General features: G+C 38.0%; 1 protein-coding gene across 2 annotated transcripts in view; it reads right to left on the reverse strand.

Moving 5' to 3' along the window:
• Nucleotides 1-4236: 4236 nt before the first annotated feature.
• The window catches only part of LOC126412078 (dynein regulatory complex subunit 6-like), a 39172-nt gene continuing 28056 nt past the window's right edge, over nt 4237-15352 (reverse strand). For both annotated transcript variants that reach the window (XM_050081483.1, XM_050081482.1), the window contains one exon: nt 4237-5738. In XM_050081483.1, the coding sequence (XP_049937440.1) occupies nt 4388-5725 (1338 nt within the window). In that variant the 5' untranslated portion in view covers nt 5726-5738 and the 3' untranslated portion in view covers nt 4237-4387. The remainder of the gene's footprint in view (nt 5739-15352) is intronic.

Consider the following 15352-nt stretch of genomic DNA (forward strand, 5'->3'; position numbering starts at 1 on the left):
GGAGTGTGCCCTGATTTGATACTTCCTGGCAGATTAAAACTTGATCATTGTAGTGTTCATAGTAACTCAATTTGCTACACACTTACCCTTTCACAGAAATGCCAATACCCATTATGCCTCTGGCATTAATGCCCATGGCGTCTTGCACTCTAAATCCATTCAACAACGATAAACACAACCTGAATGGTGGCATTATTACCTTACAGGTGTCTGACACAGTTTTTGTCTTCTTGGCATATTTGTGAAACAACACACTATTAATAGATGAGAAGTGGACCAAACGGTAATACGAGGCTGTACAATCCAGAACAAACAGAGACAGTATTGAGACTTCCTAACAGATTAGAACTGTGTGTTGGACTGGAATTTGAAGCTGGAACCCAGCCTTTGGAAAACAATTCTCTAACCAGCTAAGTGAAAGGCAAGATGCCTGGTTCGAGTTCTTGTTCAGCATATAGTTTTAATCTCTCAGGACATCACACAAACTAGTGAACACTCCACTGCACAGTGAAATATTCATTCAAGTGACAGTCTTAAATGATTTATTTTGATGGTCTGTAAGACTAAATGTTGTATCATTATGCAACTCCATAAGTGTTACATCAAATTATGGTAAATAACATTCATCTGCTGTAACGTGCTGTAAGAACTGAATAAACACTGCCACAAAATTAACTAACTGAAAAAATTGTCTGTAAAGTTAATTGAAGAAGAGTAGTTCCCACATAGAAAAATCAGTTCCATCACCCAATATGGTATCATGTTTCACAATCAACACATAGTATGTGCCTTCACTTAGGAACACTATATCTTGTTAAATATCAGTTTGTTACAAGATATCATTTGTACCACAACATAATATAGGCTCTGAACAAGAACGTTAATCTGGTACTTGTAAATAATGAAAATATCAAGGGTTTTTGGAAAGCTAGATAACTGGCAGGATGAGATGTTACAAAAATTACTCTGTGAGCTATGAAGCTAAGTGCCCATTTTCACATTCCTTACAGCACATAACAATGTGCAACCCAAAGTGTATGGGAAAAGTCATGTGATTAGATGCACCACAAAGTGCATGTCAGGAGACACTATTGCACACACGCAGATGGCAAACTATCATGGCACTGAGTGCTGAAAGAAAATCTTCAATTCTTGCTTTCTCTGCTACGTTATAAAATGTGGCAGTGAACAGCACAAAAGAAACCAGCCACTAAGGGGGCACAAATGGATGAGCAGGCAGGAGGAGTGGGGAAGCTACACTTTCCTTTGTGGGTGTGACTCCTTTTAGAGGCCAGGTACTAATTTTGATGCGAAGCACTCGTTTTGACTTTAACTGGGGATGCTCAAGGATAGTTATAAATTTCTACTTGGTCTTGTGCAAAGAAATTAACACAGCAGACATTTTGATGAGAAAAACGATTACTTACCAGCAAAGATTCTATGCCACTGGCGAATCAAAATCTGTCAAAAAACTATACTTTTTGGTACAGACGCATCATCATAGTCAGCACCAATTCTCTTCGAACTCTCAGTGACATGCCTTGCTTGGCAGCACTACGAAAACAGAGTACTTATTTTCTTTTCAATATCCTCAATTGTCATCTGCAGCCTACACTCTTAACATTCAGCAATTTTATTTCATACTATATTATGTTTGTCCTGCTTGTGATAGTCTTTAATTCTGATAACAAATATGACTTCAATTCATGTTGTTCAGTTAAAACACTCTTGTGTTATTTGCACCAAGTTGCCATATTCTACCTTCATGCTTCTCGAAACCACCTTGCCAACGTGCTGCAGGCACTGAAGTGCACAGCATACATCTCCACTGCTTGAAAGCACACTTACGAGCGAAAGCTTTGGCCTCTATGGAAGGCATTCATGTAAGATTGTATATGCTTTTGTGCAGTTGCCTTCAATTCCATGCAACATGCAGCAGTAGGGTAGGGGTAGCAACTTTAGGCAATGTACACATCTCTGTGAACTCTTGTTGTGCACTGAAGGGAATGTTTAATATGGCAGTATCAGAAAAATCTGCTCTAGATTTAAGTATTGTGGCTACCATTATAATTAGAACAAACTGTGCCCCCCTGTTAGCTGCTGACACAAAAAACAAGAGATTAAAATAGCAAGAGATTAAAATAGCAAGATCCTAAAATGCAAGCTGTCTTATCCAAAGCCCTTATTTTATAAATTCCTTTTTAAAGTCTCTGAAAGCACAGAAACTACTGGTACTTACTGTTAACAGCAGCAGATAACAGCAGTGTAGCAGCTCATTTACTATTGGGAAATGTACATAGTGGCTTAGATTCATGAAGAGTAGCAACTAATTAGTGTACTAAAAATGGTATAGCTCTTTTTGAAGTAGTTGTTTCTTGCCCTACAGAACTAATGTAAAATAAACCACTATAAATACACTGTACATTCCTTCTAGGACTTCCAGTGCAGATGTGTATGTATTAAGATTAGAGAAATTACATTTAATACATTGAATGTTTTACATTGTGCTACTAAAAGCATCCTAATTTGCAGATAGTGAGTGGCTGCATAAAATTTATCCCTGATGGTCCAACTTAAGAGAGAAATGATCTAACTTTCTTTGAAAAGTTATCATAATATGTCAGAAAACCATTACACACAAAATAAAAACCATAACATAATTGCAAAAATTAAATCGCTGTTTTCTTAAATTCTGATATGCACCTCACTAACTCAATAGTCAGGAGTTCTATAGTCACTACCAAATGAAAATAACAACTGATCAAGCAGGCATCCACATTCATGAGCTCTGAAATTAACATCTTAAGAGCTTTGAGTATATCTTCATCTTCAATACTGTGAAACAAATCTCTTCTTACATCGAACTCTTTGCTTTCCATGTTTTGGGAGGAGGTAGTATAGACCATAACAAGAAAAATTGTCTAGTAACTATGAGCTCTAAAATGCATAGCTTAAGAGCTATGAGCACTTCTTCAGTAGAAGAGATGACTTTCACAGTAGTGAAGATTAACAAATGCTCATAGCCCTAAAGGTATGCACTTTAGAGCCCATGTTTACTGGACATTTCTTTTTTATATTGATCCATACTACCACTTCTCAAAATATTGAAAGTAAAAGACCTTGCGGTAGAAAAGATTTGTTTAACACTGTCAAAGATGAAGTGCTTGTGCCTGTTAAAGTTTGCTTTTTAGAGCTCATGTTTACTAGACTTTCTTGCTTTGAATAATCGTTCATGTCATATCCCTGAATATTAACCATTTTCCTACAACACCATACAGTTATGGATACAAGTCACAAATGGCCCAGATATCTGATGGAAAATATCTATGATCACATTTTAGTGTGATACATTAGTAAATACAGGTGCACGAAAACCTGATGATCATTTGGAAAAGATTGATTGCTGCTTACCGTAAAGAAAACAAATCAAGGTCCAGACAGGTACGATTAAAAAACACTCACATACAGGTTTCGGTCAAAGCCTTCGGTGCCTTCTTTACGGTAAGTAGCAATCAATTTTTTCTACATTGTTAATATTCATGCCTGGAGTTTCCATTGTCTGATCATCATTTGGAATAGGTATGGAACATGTAAGAAGTGTGCAGAGTTTGCAGTTCAGTATCGCTTCTCAGCAACAAGCACTTCCTCATCTTTGACAGTGTTAAATAAATCTCTTCTACAGCAAGCTCTTTACTTTCAATATTTTGAGAAGTGGTAGTATGGATCAAAATAAGAAAGAAATATCCAGTACACATGGGCTCTAAAGTAGATACCTTCAGGGCTATGAGCACTTGTTAATCTTCACTACTGTGAAAGACCTCTCTTCTATTGAAGAAGTGCTCACAGCTCTTAAGGTACGCATTTTAGAGCCCACAGTTACTAGACGATTTTTTTTCTTGTTATGGCCTATACTACCTCCTCACAAAACATGGAAAGCAAAGAGCTTGCTGTTGGAAGAAATTTGTTTCATGGTATTGAGAATGAAGATGTTCTCAAAGCTCTTAAAATGTTAATTTCAGAGCCCATCTATACTAGAATTTTCTATTAGTTTCAACTCGTATACAAATAACACAATATGGTTTCTCAACTACATTATATGTAGACAGTTTCTCCAGCAAATGTAAACAATATTTATGGGAGTAGACAACATTCAAAGGTTTATTTGATTACTGTAGCTGTCCATAAGTATTTCTGATTCATTTTTAAAATGTGTATATTGTGTAAATAAAAGACAGATAATATAAACACTTTTATTATTTCATTACACTTAAAATATCTGTAACTGACATGAAAACAATATTATAAGTGATAAATACAATATTCACAGCAAAGAAATGTCACCGTTTTTAGCAAAGATTTTTAATAATGATATAAGAATATGAAGCAGTCAAGGACACAGTTCAGCTTGTTTTGTTGATACTCTTAAATGAGGCATTTCGGCACAGAGAATAGCTAGTGCTTCATTATCAATGTTCATACAGTAATCAAGTTTAAGCTCTCTAAGGTTCGTCAAATGTTGAGGAAAAACTTGCAAGGGAAGACTTGCAACATTAATTGCATCAAGGATCAGTTCTCTAAGTTCAGTCAGAACTATAAGACGTGTTAAGCTTTTCTCTGTTAGTTTGCAGAAACCAAGATTGAGGTACTTCAATTTACTACACTTTAAAACAAAGTCCACAGCAACATCTGTAAGTTCTGTGCAATAATACAAATCTAAATCTTCCAGGTTCTTGCATTTGTGTAGATTCCTCATTGCATCATCACTAATACGTGTCGAATATCTGAGAGCCAATCTCAAGAGATTTGGGCAGTTACTACAAATAGTGTTAACCAGAGTGTCATTTATTTCTGCATAATTGTTTAGTTCAAGTTCCTGTAACTGACTCAATGCCTTTTCTTCAAAAATATCTGACATCACATCTGTTCTTACACCACGAGGAATTTTTATGCTCAGGGCCTTCAAGTTTTTCAGTGTTTTTATGATACCAAAATTGTGTGACTCAATGTAGCAATATTTGCTGTCTTCTAACTGCAGTTTTTCCAGCCTGTCCTTACAAATGTCAAGGAGAGGAATCACACATCTGCCATCTTGAGTGAGTGGGCTAATGCTTAAACTCAGTAGCTTGTTCTTCTTTTTCTCTAAGAAATATTCTAGTTCAGTAAAACTGCACACAACATAACGCATGTGTAAATGCTGTAACGCTGGGCAGCCCTCTGCTAAATACTTCAGTGCAATGGGTTTGTCTGATCTGCCTATAAGATAAATGTCATTCAGGTACTCCCATTGGCCCACAAGTTCTGCCAATTCTTCTCTTACTAGCGCAGATCCTGGGATAGTAATTTCCTCCAGTTTCGGACATTCTGAAACAAGATTCTTGAATGCTTCATAAGGTAACTCAAGCTGAGGCACACAGAAGTCTAATTTACGCAAATCTTTGCAGAATTCTGCTAATCTGTTAAGAACTTCTCCTGATGATCTAAACCAGATACAAAAACACTGCAATTTTGGAACTTTTTTTAACAGTGACACAACATATTGAATAGATGCACTTCCCTCTACACTTAAACAGCTGTTCTTCCACAGTACATCATTTGAACACACTTCAGACCAACGACTGCAAACAAATTGAACATTAAGTGCTATATCTTCAACAGAAAGATAAAAAAAGATCTGCAACAAAATTTCATTTGGAAGATCGTTTATGCTAAGTGGAGGATCATCCATCAGATTCAATGACCTGAAAAATAGAAATTATCTAATTTTAAAGAGCACTGACATACACAGCAAAAACTTGGACTGCCAATAGATAGTTAAAGTTTGGGTTTTTTACAATAATTATGAAGGGATGTAAGAACAAAAAGTACACAAATGCAGTTTAAGCAAAAATTACAACAATTAATTAAATAACTCTATGCATGGATTAAGCATGGGAGATTTAATCTAAACATACTGAAACACACTAAAAACACAAAATCACTATGTGAACTATGGGCCATATATTACAGCAGTCAGAGCATGATACTTACAGTTTTCAAGATAATTTAAAACCATAAGCCCATGCGGACACACTTTGAATTTCACAAACTAGATGGCATTCAATATTAACATATGCTTACGTACAACGAATATTGCCTGGTTGTCTACAAACAGCAGACAACTAGCCTGATTGAATAGTTTGAAACTTCCTTACTACCTTCATTGAGATTGGAGGAAAAACACCAGAATGTGTAACCTCAAAGTAGGCCGCCGAATCTGCTCAATCTGGTATTTAAAATAAACTGTTAAAATATGGTAGCCCAATACTAGGCACTCTGTAGCATTATATTATTTTTTTAAACCTGTATGTCCCTTTGAGTACAAAATTTCACTTTGCCAGAGAATATTTGGAAGTTCAGCATTTCAGCTTACATTTTGCTGACTTTTACATTGGTCCCCGAATTTCCAATGAGAATCTGGGCATTAACTTATATGCCACTGACAACATTAGACACTGCTAATATTTCTTAGGATTTTAAATGAGGATCTGCTACATTATTTCTTACAGTAAAGCATGGTCCTTATGGTAGCCAAGTGTGTTTCTACTAACTTCAGTCTATTTGCACTTTTACAATTTGCCTTCACCTTCTACAGCTTTGTACTTTTGCTGGTGTAATAGTGTAACAGTGATTTCTACATCTCTTGTTATTCTTCTCAGTAGCCTACTGACTTTTGTAGAGCTCAGTAAACTATTTGCCTGAACTCGAGTTACAATTCACCAACAGATTTATGACAAATATTTCTATCTCCAGTTTCAGACATAATCTGTGCAAACTAAGTGGAATTTTACGTAACCTGTAGACTGCTATGTTTATTTTTGTTGCCATTTCTTTCTTGATTACCACTGATGCTATGACTGAATCACAATTGCACATCACTATACCGTGAATCTACATTGGCAAGCTGAAACTTTATGACAACTGTCCATCGCTAAATTCAAAGTTGCCTGGTGGCACTGTAGGGATGCGATATGGTAAGGAAAGTATATAAGTGAAGAATAGATGAACAGAGAATCATTATAGTGATGATTAAGACTGCAGGTAGGGATATCCACTGACGTAAAAGACTTTGACAAAGGGCACATTGTTATGATCTGGCATCTGGGACCGATTATCTCAAAAGGAGAAACTGGCAGCATTTTTGTGTGTAACTGTCATGAGCCTCCACAGAAAAATATTGAAGGACAGTAAAACTATGTGTAGGCCACAAGTTGTTGGACATCCACACCTAATCACTAATCTGGAGATCAAATGCTTGCTCCCATCTGTAAAGTAGGATAGATGGCAATACGTGGCAGATCTATTGACAGAGTACAATGCTGGTGCAGGTACAAGTGTTTTGCAACATACCATTCAGTGCACATTGCTGAACATGGGACTCTAGCACATGACTCCCACTTGTTCTCATGTTGACCCAAAGACACCATCAGTTACAATTACAGTGAGCATAGAATGATCAATATTTGACCACAGATCAATGAAGATTGATCACCTGATCGGATATATCATGTTTCTTGTTATAACAAGTCAGTGGTCTTGCCCAGATATGCCGTCAGCCAGGTGAATGGTTACTTGGAACAGGAACTGCACTTTGAATGCAGGCCAGTGGGGGCAGTATTATGCTATGGGGGATATTCACCTGGGCTTCCATGGTACCTACGGTAGTAATTGAAGACTCTGTCACAGTTGTAGACAGCGTATTTTTACTGTGGAACACACACATTCCTTCATTCCCAATGTCTTCCCTGAAGGACAAGCACGACAGTGAACCTCAATATCTTGGCCATCAAATCCACCAGATCTGAACTCAATGGAACCCATCAGGGTGCTATCAGGTGCCAGCTCTGTGGCCACTAATCACTGGCCTGTAATTTACAGGAATTGCGTGACATTTGCCCACTTTTGCTACCAGCCATGTACCTCCAGAAATTACCAAGAACTTATTGAATCAGTGCCATGCAGAATAGCACTTGTATTGTGTTCCAAAAGTGAGCCAACACTCTTATCAAGCATGTGGTCATCATGTTTTGGCTGATTAGTGTATAGGACAAAATTTATTGTCCCCAATGAAGCCAAAGATATCTGGGTATGACAGTGAATGAACTCTGTCATATTTAGCTTTAAAGCTAAGGAAAAATGATATACTGGCATAGAGATTATCATCAATATGTTACACCCTCAGAGTCCTGATAACAGTGTGAAACAATCAGTGTCTTATGGTTACATACCGTTCCTGTGTATATCTAATTTTCGGCTATAGAATCACTTTTTGGGTATCAAATACACAAAATATTGGTATCATTTCCAAACTACAGGAAAGGGCGATTCAAAAAAAGGCTCACTATACAAAAGACTCATTGTATAGATATGTTTATAGACTCTCGTGAGGTGATTCTATTTGTGACACGTCACATGCTGGAACACAGTAACACTTTCATAGTGACAAGAAACATTAATAATTATTTCCATTAACATCTGTATCCAAAGTCACTAACCACTTTTGAAGAAAAATTTAAAAGAGCATCTACTTGGGAATAAAATGGCATGATAAACATCCCAATTAGGTTAAACAAATAACTAAAACTGAAATATTAAAAATACCTATTTTTGGTTGCAATAAGACCTCCAGCCACCAAAAATTATCTCAACAATTAGTCTGCCAAACTGATTATCATTAGATGGATTAAAATACACCTTTATTTTCATATACATAGTCCAGTACTTTCTTTCAATTATTTGTTACATCATTACTATTCAAGATGCACTTGCTATCCTGTTTTTAGTTCTACTATTGTCCGATTTGATGAATACTTTAACTCCAATCCAGGTATGCCCATTCTGATGGGTTACTCTATACAATCATCAAGACAAAGATTTACAGCCAAAACTGTACAGTGATGAAAGCAAAATAATACGATATTTTAATCTGTCCAAATTCACTCAGTGTGAAAAAGTTTTCAGCCATTAAAAAATGCATTTAAGCATATCTGAAATAGACATTACATAGTCAAAAATTATTTAGATAAAGAAACGAGCCCAGTGAAAATGAAACATACAGTAATAATAAAATTCTATAATATGCTTTCACAGTAGAATGTGCCTTATTAGTTTACCCTACACACAAGAACTGTGCCGTATAATACCAACTTCTTTCCATGTTACCTAACCCAACTCATCATTCATTATAGAGGGACAATTAGTTTTATTTTCAGAAAGACAAATGGAAAAACCATGAAGAATATAACAAAATATATCCATTTTATTTGTCAAACTTTTCCTCACTGCAGAGTTCCCTGGTTCTGAGTTGACATAAGTCTATAGTAGTTGAAAGACTTCGTGTCATTACTACTTGTAGGCCACTATCAACATTACAGATCTAACAAAACATTAATGGCATTGTAGTAGCTATTACTGTGGATAGTAAATATTGTATTGGACAGCCAGGCTTCTTTCTTTCAAACTGTGTTATGAAGCAATTCCAAGCCACCTTGCAGATGTTACGAGTCCTTGGTGCAGGTTTGTTTTAATATAGAGTGAACCAAAGTAAATAATTAATAATGTTACTGAACGCTATTTTTAATCTGTTTAGCAATAAGTTGTTATTGTTTTGGTCATCAATTACAAGATTGGTTTCATGCTAATGCCCATAGCACTCTAGTTTGTGCAAATTTTTTAATATCTGCACAACTACTGCACCCTACATCCATCTGAAATTGCTTACTACATTCAACTCTTTGTCTCCCTCAACAACATGACCCCCCCTCCCCCCCCCCCCCCCTCTCTCTCTGTCTCTCTCTCTCTCTCTCTCGCTCTCTCTCTCGCTCTCTCTCTCGCTCTCTCTCTCGCTCTCTCTCTCAGAAAATTTCCTATTTCTTCAGCTGCAGATGTGTCCGATCAACCTCCCTTCAATCAAGCTATGCCAAAAGCTCTTTTCTTCCCAATTTGATTTAATGCCTCTTTGTTGTTACTGTTACTGTCCATGTTTCACCTCCTTATAAAGTTATACTTCAAACAAATACTTTCAAGCAATACCTCATAACAAATTTATATTCAGTGTCAACATACTTCAGAAAAGCTTTTCTTGCTATGGCCTATATTCGTTTTATATCCTCTTTCCTTCTGCATTGTTAATGACTTTATTTTATTTTATATTCCATAGGTCCTACTGCACTGGGATCGCAAGAATGCAGAACAAGCCAGTTTTTACGTTTACAGTACAATTTGTTATTTTGTTGCCCAAATATCAAAAACTGTCAACTACTTTCAGAATCTCATTTCGTAGTGCAGTTTCTTCCCCATCATTTGACTTAATTCAACTACACTCAGTTAGCTTTGTTTCACTTTTATTAATGTTCACCTTACAACCTCCCTTCAAGATACTATCCACTGCATTCCACTGTCCTTCCAAGTCATTTGCCATTTATAATAACTGTAACGTTACCGGACAAACATTTTTTTTTTCTCTCCCTCAATTTCTACATTGTTCTGAAGTTATGTTTACTTCTAGTGCCATGTACAGATTTAATAATATGAAGGAACAGGTTACAACTCCCTTCTCGATTACTGCTTCCGTTTCATGTCCTCTGACTCTTAGAACTGCAATCTGGTTTCCATACCAATTAAAGGCAATCTTTTGGTACCAGTATATCCTCTCTGATAGCATCAGAAATGCAAAGGGTGTATTCCAGCCAACTTTGTCAGATGTGTTTCCTGAATACAACAATGCTATAAAAGTGGGTTTGCCTTTCTTCAGCATGTCTTAAGACAAGTCATAAGGTAAATATTGCCTGCTGTGCTCCTACATTTCTCTGGAATCCAAACTTATTTTTCCCCAAATTAGTTTCTCACAGTCATTCTTCTGCAGATACTTCATGTTAGCATTTGCAACCATGGCTTATTAAACTAATGAATACATTCATCTGTGCCTACCTTCCTGGAACTGGGATTGTTACATTCTTCTTGAATTCTGAAGGTATTTCGTCTGTCTTATATTTAGTATACACACACACACACACACACACACACACACACACACACACACACACACACACACACACACACACACTAAATGCTTTGCAGCTACATTGTGTTGGCTGAATGCACAATGCTAGGATTGCCATTTGGGAGGTAGACTGAGGTGAGGTTGTGTAGAGTGGGTAGAGGGAGAAAAGATGTGAAAAGCAGGAGACATGGTTGGGGAACGGAGGCTGATGGTTCGAAGTGAGGCAACTGTGTGCGGGAAAGGAATGCGGGAGGGAGAGGCAATAAGTGTACGACATAGGAGTGCAATTTGTGGACACCAGAGCCTGTGTGTGTGTGTGTGTGTGTGTGTGTGTGGGGTGGAGGGGGGGGGGGGGGGTTCTCAATGACAATGATGTGGAGGAGTGGGCTAGGAGAGGATGATAGAACAGAGGAATGGAAGACTGTGTCAGTGCAATGGTTTAGCAGAGGTTGAGTCCAAGAGGATTACAGGAATGAAGAATGTGTTGCAAGGATAATACTGATCCAAGTGGCACAGGCTATGAAGCACCCACTGCACTCTTGCATGTTGTGCTCACCACCAAGTGGTCAACTCTGCTCTACACCGCAGTTTGGTGGTAGCTATTCGTTCTGGTGGACATCCGATTGGTGGACATATCCTCACAAAACGTTGTGCAGAAATTTCAGCAGAGCTGATGTACTATATGGCTACTTTTACATGTGGTCCACGCTCTTGTGTGATAAGATTAGAGTAGGATGTATCAGATGGGTGTATAGGTCACGTTTTGCATTTACATCTTCCACAGGGATAAGATCCCTATGGCAAGGAGTCAGGACGGAGTGGCATAGGGATGGACCAGGATGTCGTGTAGGATGGTTGGGCAGCAGAGTACCACTCTATGAAAGGTGGTGAGGATTGTGACAGCAGAACAAATGTCCCTCGTTTCCAGGTACAATGATAGACAACTGAAGCTCTGGGAAAGGACGTGGTTCGGTTGCTCCAGTCCAGGATGATATTGGGTGAGGTGAGCTGGGGGAGGGCAGGCCACTTTACAGCTGTTTCTTGGGTATGTTGGAAGGATTAGGGGTGTGTGGAGATACAGCATGGGAAACCTGTGAACTTGGGGGGATAGTGCTTGTCTGTGAAGGCATTTACAAGAACATACGCATCCTGGGCAAGGGAATTCTTGTCACTATAGGTATGCTATCCTTGGGTGGCCAGGCTACATGGGAGTGATCTTATGGTGTGGAAGAGATGACAGGTATGAAAATGCAGGCACTGTTGATAATTAGCGAGTCTGATATGAAGAGAGGTGTGGATGGAGCCATCAGACAGTTGGAGGTGAACGTGCAAGAAGGTGGCACATTGAGCTGAGGAGGACCATGTCACCTTCCAGGAATTTCTTACCACCAACTTCCTTTCCCGGAATACGAACTTCTCAGAAGAAGCAAGAACAGCCATCCATAATCTCAAGACAGACCCTGATTTAATTCTCTGCCCTGCAGACAAGGGCTCCATAACTGTTGTCATGAATCACAGTGACTACCAGACAGAAGGCACCCACCTACAAGCTCTGCCATTGCAACCCCACACAAGGTGTCCAACATACACTGCAGTGCTACTCAAATCCTTAAGCCTGTCCCGAACACTTACCCTTGAATCTATCTCCCACCTCATCCCAACAATCCCACTCCCCCCTCCTTCTACAAACTTCCCAAAATCAATACATATACATACATGTTCTGCAAACAACCATATGCTGCATGGGTGAGGCTACTTTATACCACTATTTGTCATTTACTTTCCAATTCCACTTGCAAATAGAGTGAGAAAAAAAATTACTGTCCATATGCCTTCATACATCTTAACAGTCCGTATGTGAAATGTATATTGGTGACAGCAGAATCTTTCTTCAGTCAACTCCAAATGCTGGGTCTCTAAATTTTCTCAAGAGTTTTACATGAAAAGATCACCTTCTTTCCTCCAGGGTATGATGTATCATGCAGCGTAACTTGCTGTGATAGTGCGAGAGAGAAAGAGAGAGAGAGAGAGAGAGAGAGAGAGCGAGAGAGAGAGACACAAAGATATTGTTAATTACTCTGTGGCAGTCAGTGCTCACATAATTATTCTTAGTAGATAGAGCTTTTGTTCTTCTTGAGAGTAAACAATTTTAGGAGAGGGGAGCCATTCTTGTGATGTAAAAATCGATGCCATTGCGAGTTTTTTATTCACATTGTAAAATATAAGTGTATATGGAAGGAAATCAGTTTGTAGAACAATAAAATATTGTTCCTTTCAAGAAGGTACGTGTTATTATACACCCAGCGATATACTTCTATTGTGATTTACTAATAAACGCCAGCTTGAGAACAGTTCCGACGGGAGCATTCAGTTCTAGTGAAATAGTTCAATGTTTTCTTCGGAAAAGAAGTCACTTCATGGATCATTCAAATCCACAATAGTACCTGGACATTTCTCAGAACTGGAAGCAATCTTATTGCTATGCAACAGAGCCCCGAAGAATATTTCTCCGTACTTTGGTTACCACTTTCAGCTCAACACGGTATCTGCAAAATCTGGAGCAGATTTCTACAACAGCGGAAGCGTGTAATCGCTATCAGTTTCACACATCGCACTGTGTACGCTGTATGTATTTACCCACAACAGTGAACACAAAAAAAAATTATTTTTTTTCAAAGGAGGCTTTATGTATGGCGACCGTGACAGTACAAGATCCTGATACAACACTCATAGTGAACCTGCAATATAACTATGTTAGTAATTAATGTTTCATTGTGTGTATATGTCTAGTTTTATAGAGTAACTACATTATGGTCCTTTGTATGTTTCATGCTAACAGAACGTGCGGGAGTATCTTGTGAAGAGAACGAGTACGCCGTCCCAGCAGCCGAGCAGAAACTTCAAAAAGGCCAGAACATTTGAATTACTAGCTTTCTTGAGCATTTATGCATTGTAGTGACCTTTCATGTATTACTTTTCTAAGTATAAAAAGTGTTGCTACATTACTTTTACTAGAATTCCAGTATTTCAGTTGATATAGTAAGACAATATTTTATGTGTTATCTATGTACTGTGTTTGTGTCACATTGTAAAGTGTACATTAACAGCATTAGGACATTAACGTTTTTTGCGTGTGTAAAATTTAATAGTCACTTTTGTAGGACTTACTTAGAGGAGAAACTGTCAATTGCTTATTTACATGGTGATAACTAGATCTATGTTAAAAGCCAATAAGCAAGCACACAACACAATGCCACAAAATGGATTAAATAGTGTGAATGCAGCATCAACTAGTGCCACAGAATTTAATACCGCCGCAGTTACCGATATGTCGATTATGGCTGAGCAACCAGCAATAATTAATGCGCTCACGCCGTCGACACAAACGGTTGCTAGTTCCGACATTCATATGTCGAAAGAAGTCCAGAGAAATATGCAGCAACCAACAAACAACATGAATTTCATCTCTGACACAGACGCGTACGAAAACGAAATGACTGTTCCGAAAATTGTGTTGGTACAATCCTCATTAAGCCCAATGCAATCGTCAATTGCTGAGAATACCGATTTGTTATCCCAGCTGATGTCAAGTTTGACTGTCATAACACAAGGGATTCAAGCATTGGAAACCACACAATCCACTTTTGCAACGATATGACGATATGAATCGCAGATTCCAAGTATTGGAGAGTGCGCAATTTAATTTGGCTCAGGAGCAATCTAATAAACTAAAAGAAATAAATGATAAGATTACTGAAAAATTCCAGAGTTTGGAAACAAAGCACAGTCACTTGATTGCCATTGCCATTGGGCTTACTCGAGGATAGACACGACACACTCACTCTCGAAGGCGAGAAACACATAGAGAAACTTTTCAATGAACATAAGATCGCATTCTCTTAGGACACTGAAGATTGGGCGAACGAGCAAACCGAGACAGTGCGAAATTATGTTGACAAAACCTTGAAAGAAACGGTTTCTAACGTGCAAGTTAACAACGAAGCTGCACAAGAACAACTTAAAGCAGAAGTTAAAGAGGTTAAGGAGAATATAGGAGATGAATTTCCTGCTTGGAAAGCAAAGATAGAAAATACATTAAAAGCATGCCAGCAGGGTCTAGTTAATACTAGAGGGGCACATACTATTTGCAGTTTATCAAAAGCAGACATTATTCCTGATGAAACCAGTGAAACCGAATCCATGCAACAATATCCATGTATTGGTGCATATTCACGTAATCAACCAGAAACAAATTATCGAGATTATCATTCAACGCGAAGTAGCCACCAGAATACACCTGTGACTATGATTGAA

The sequence above is a fragment of the Schistocerca serialis genome, chromosome 7 (genome assembly GCF_023864345.2).
Source record: "Schistocerca serialis cubense isolate TAMUIC-IGC-003099 chromosome 7, iqSchSeri2.2, whole genome shotgun sequence".
NCBI lineage: Eukaryota > Metazoa > Arthropoda > Insecta > Orthoptera > Acrididae > Schistocerca > Schistocerca serialis.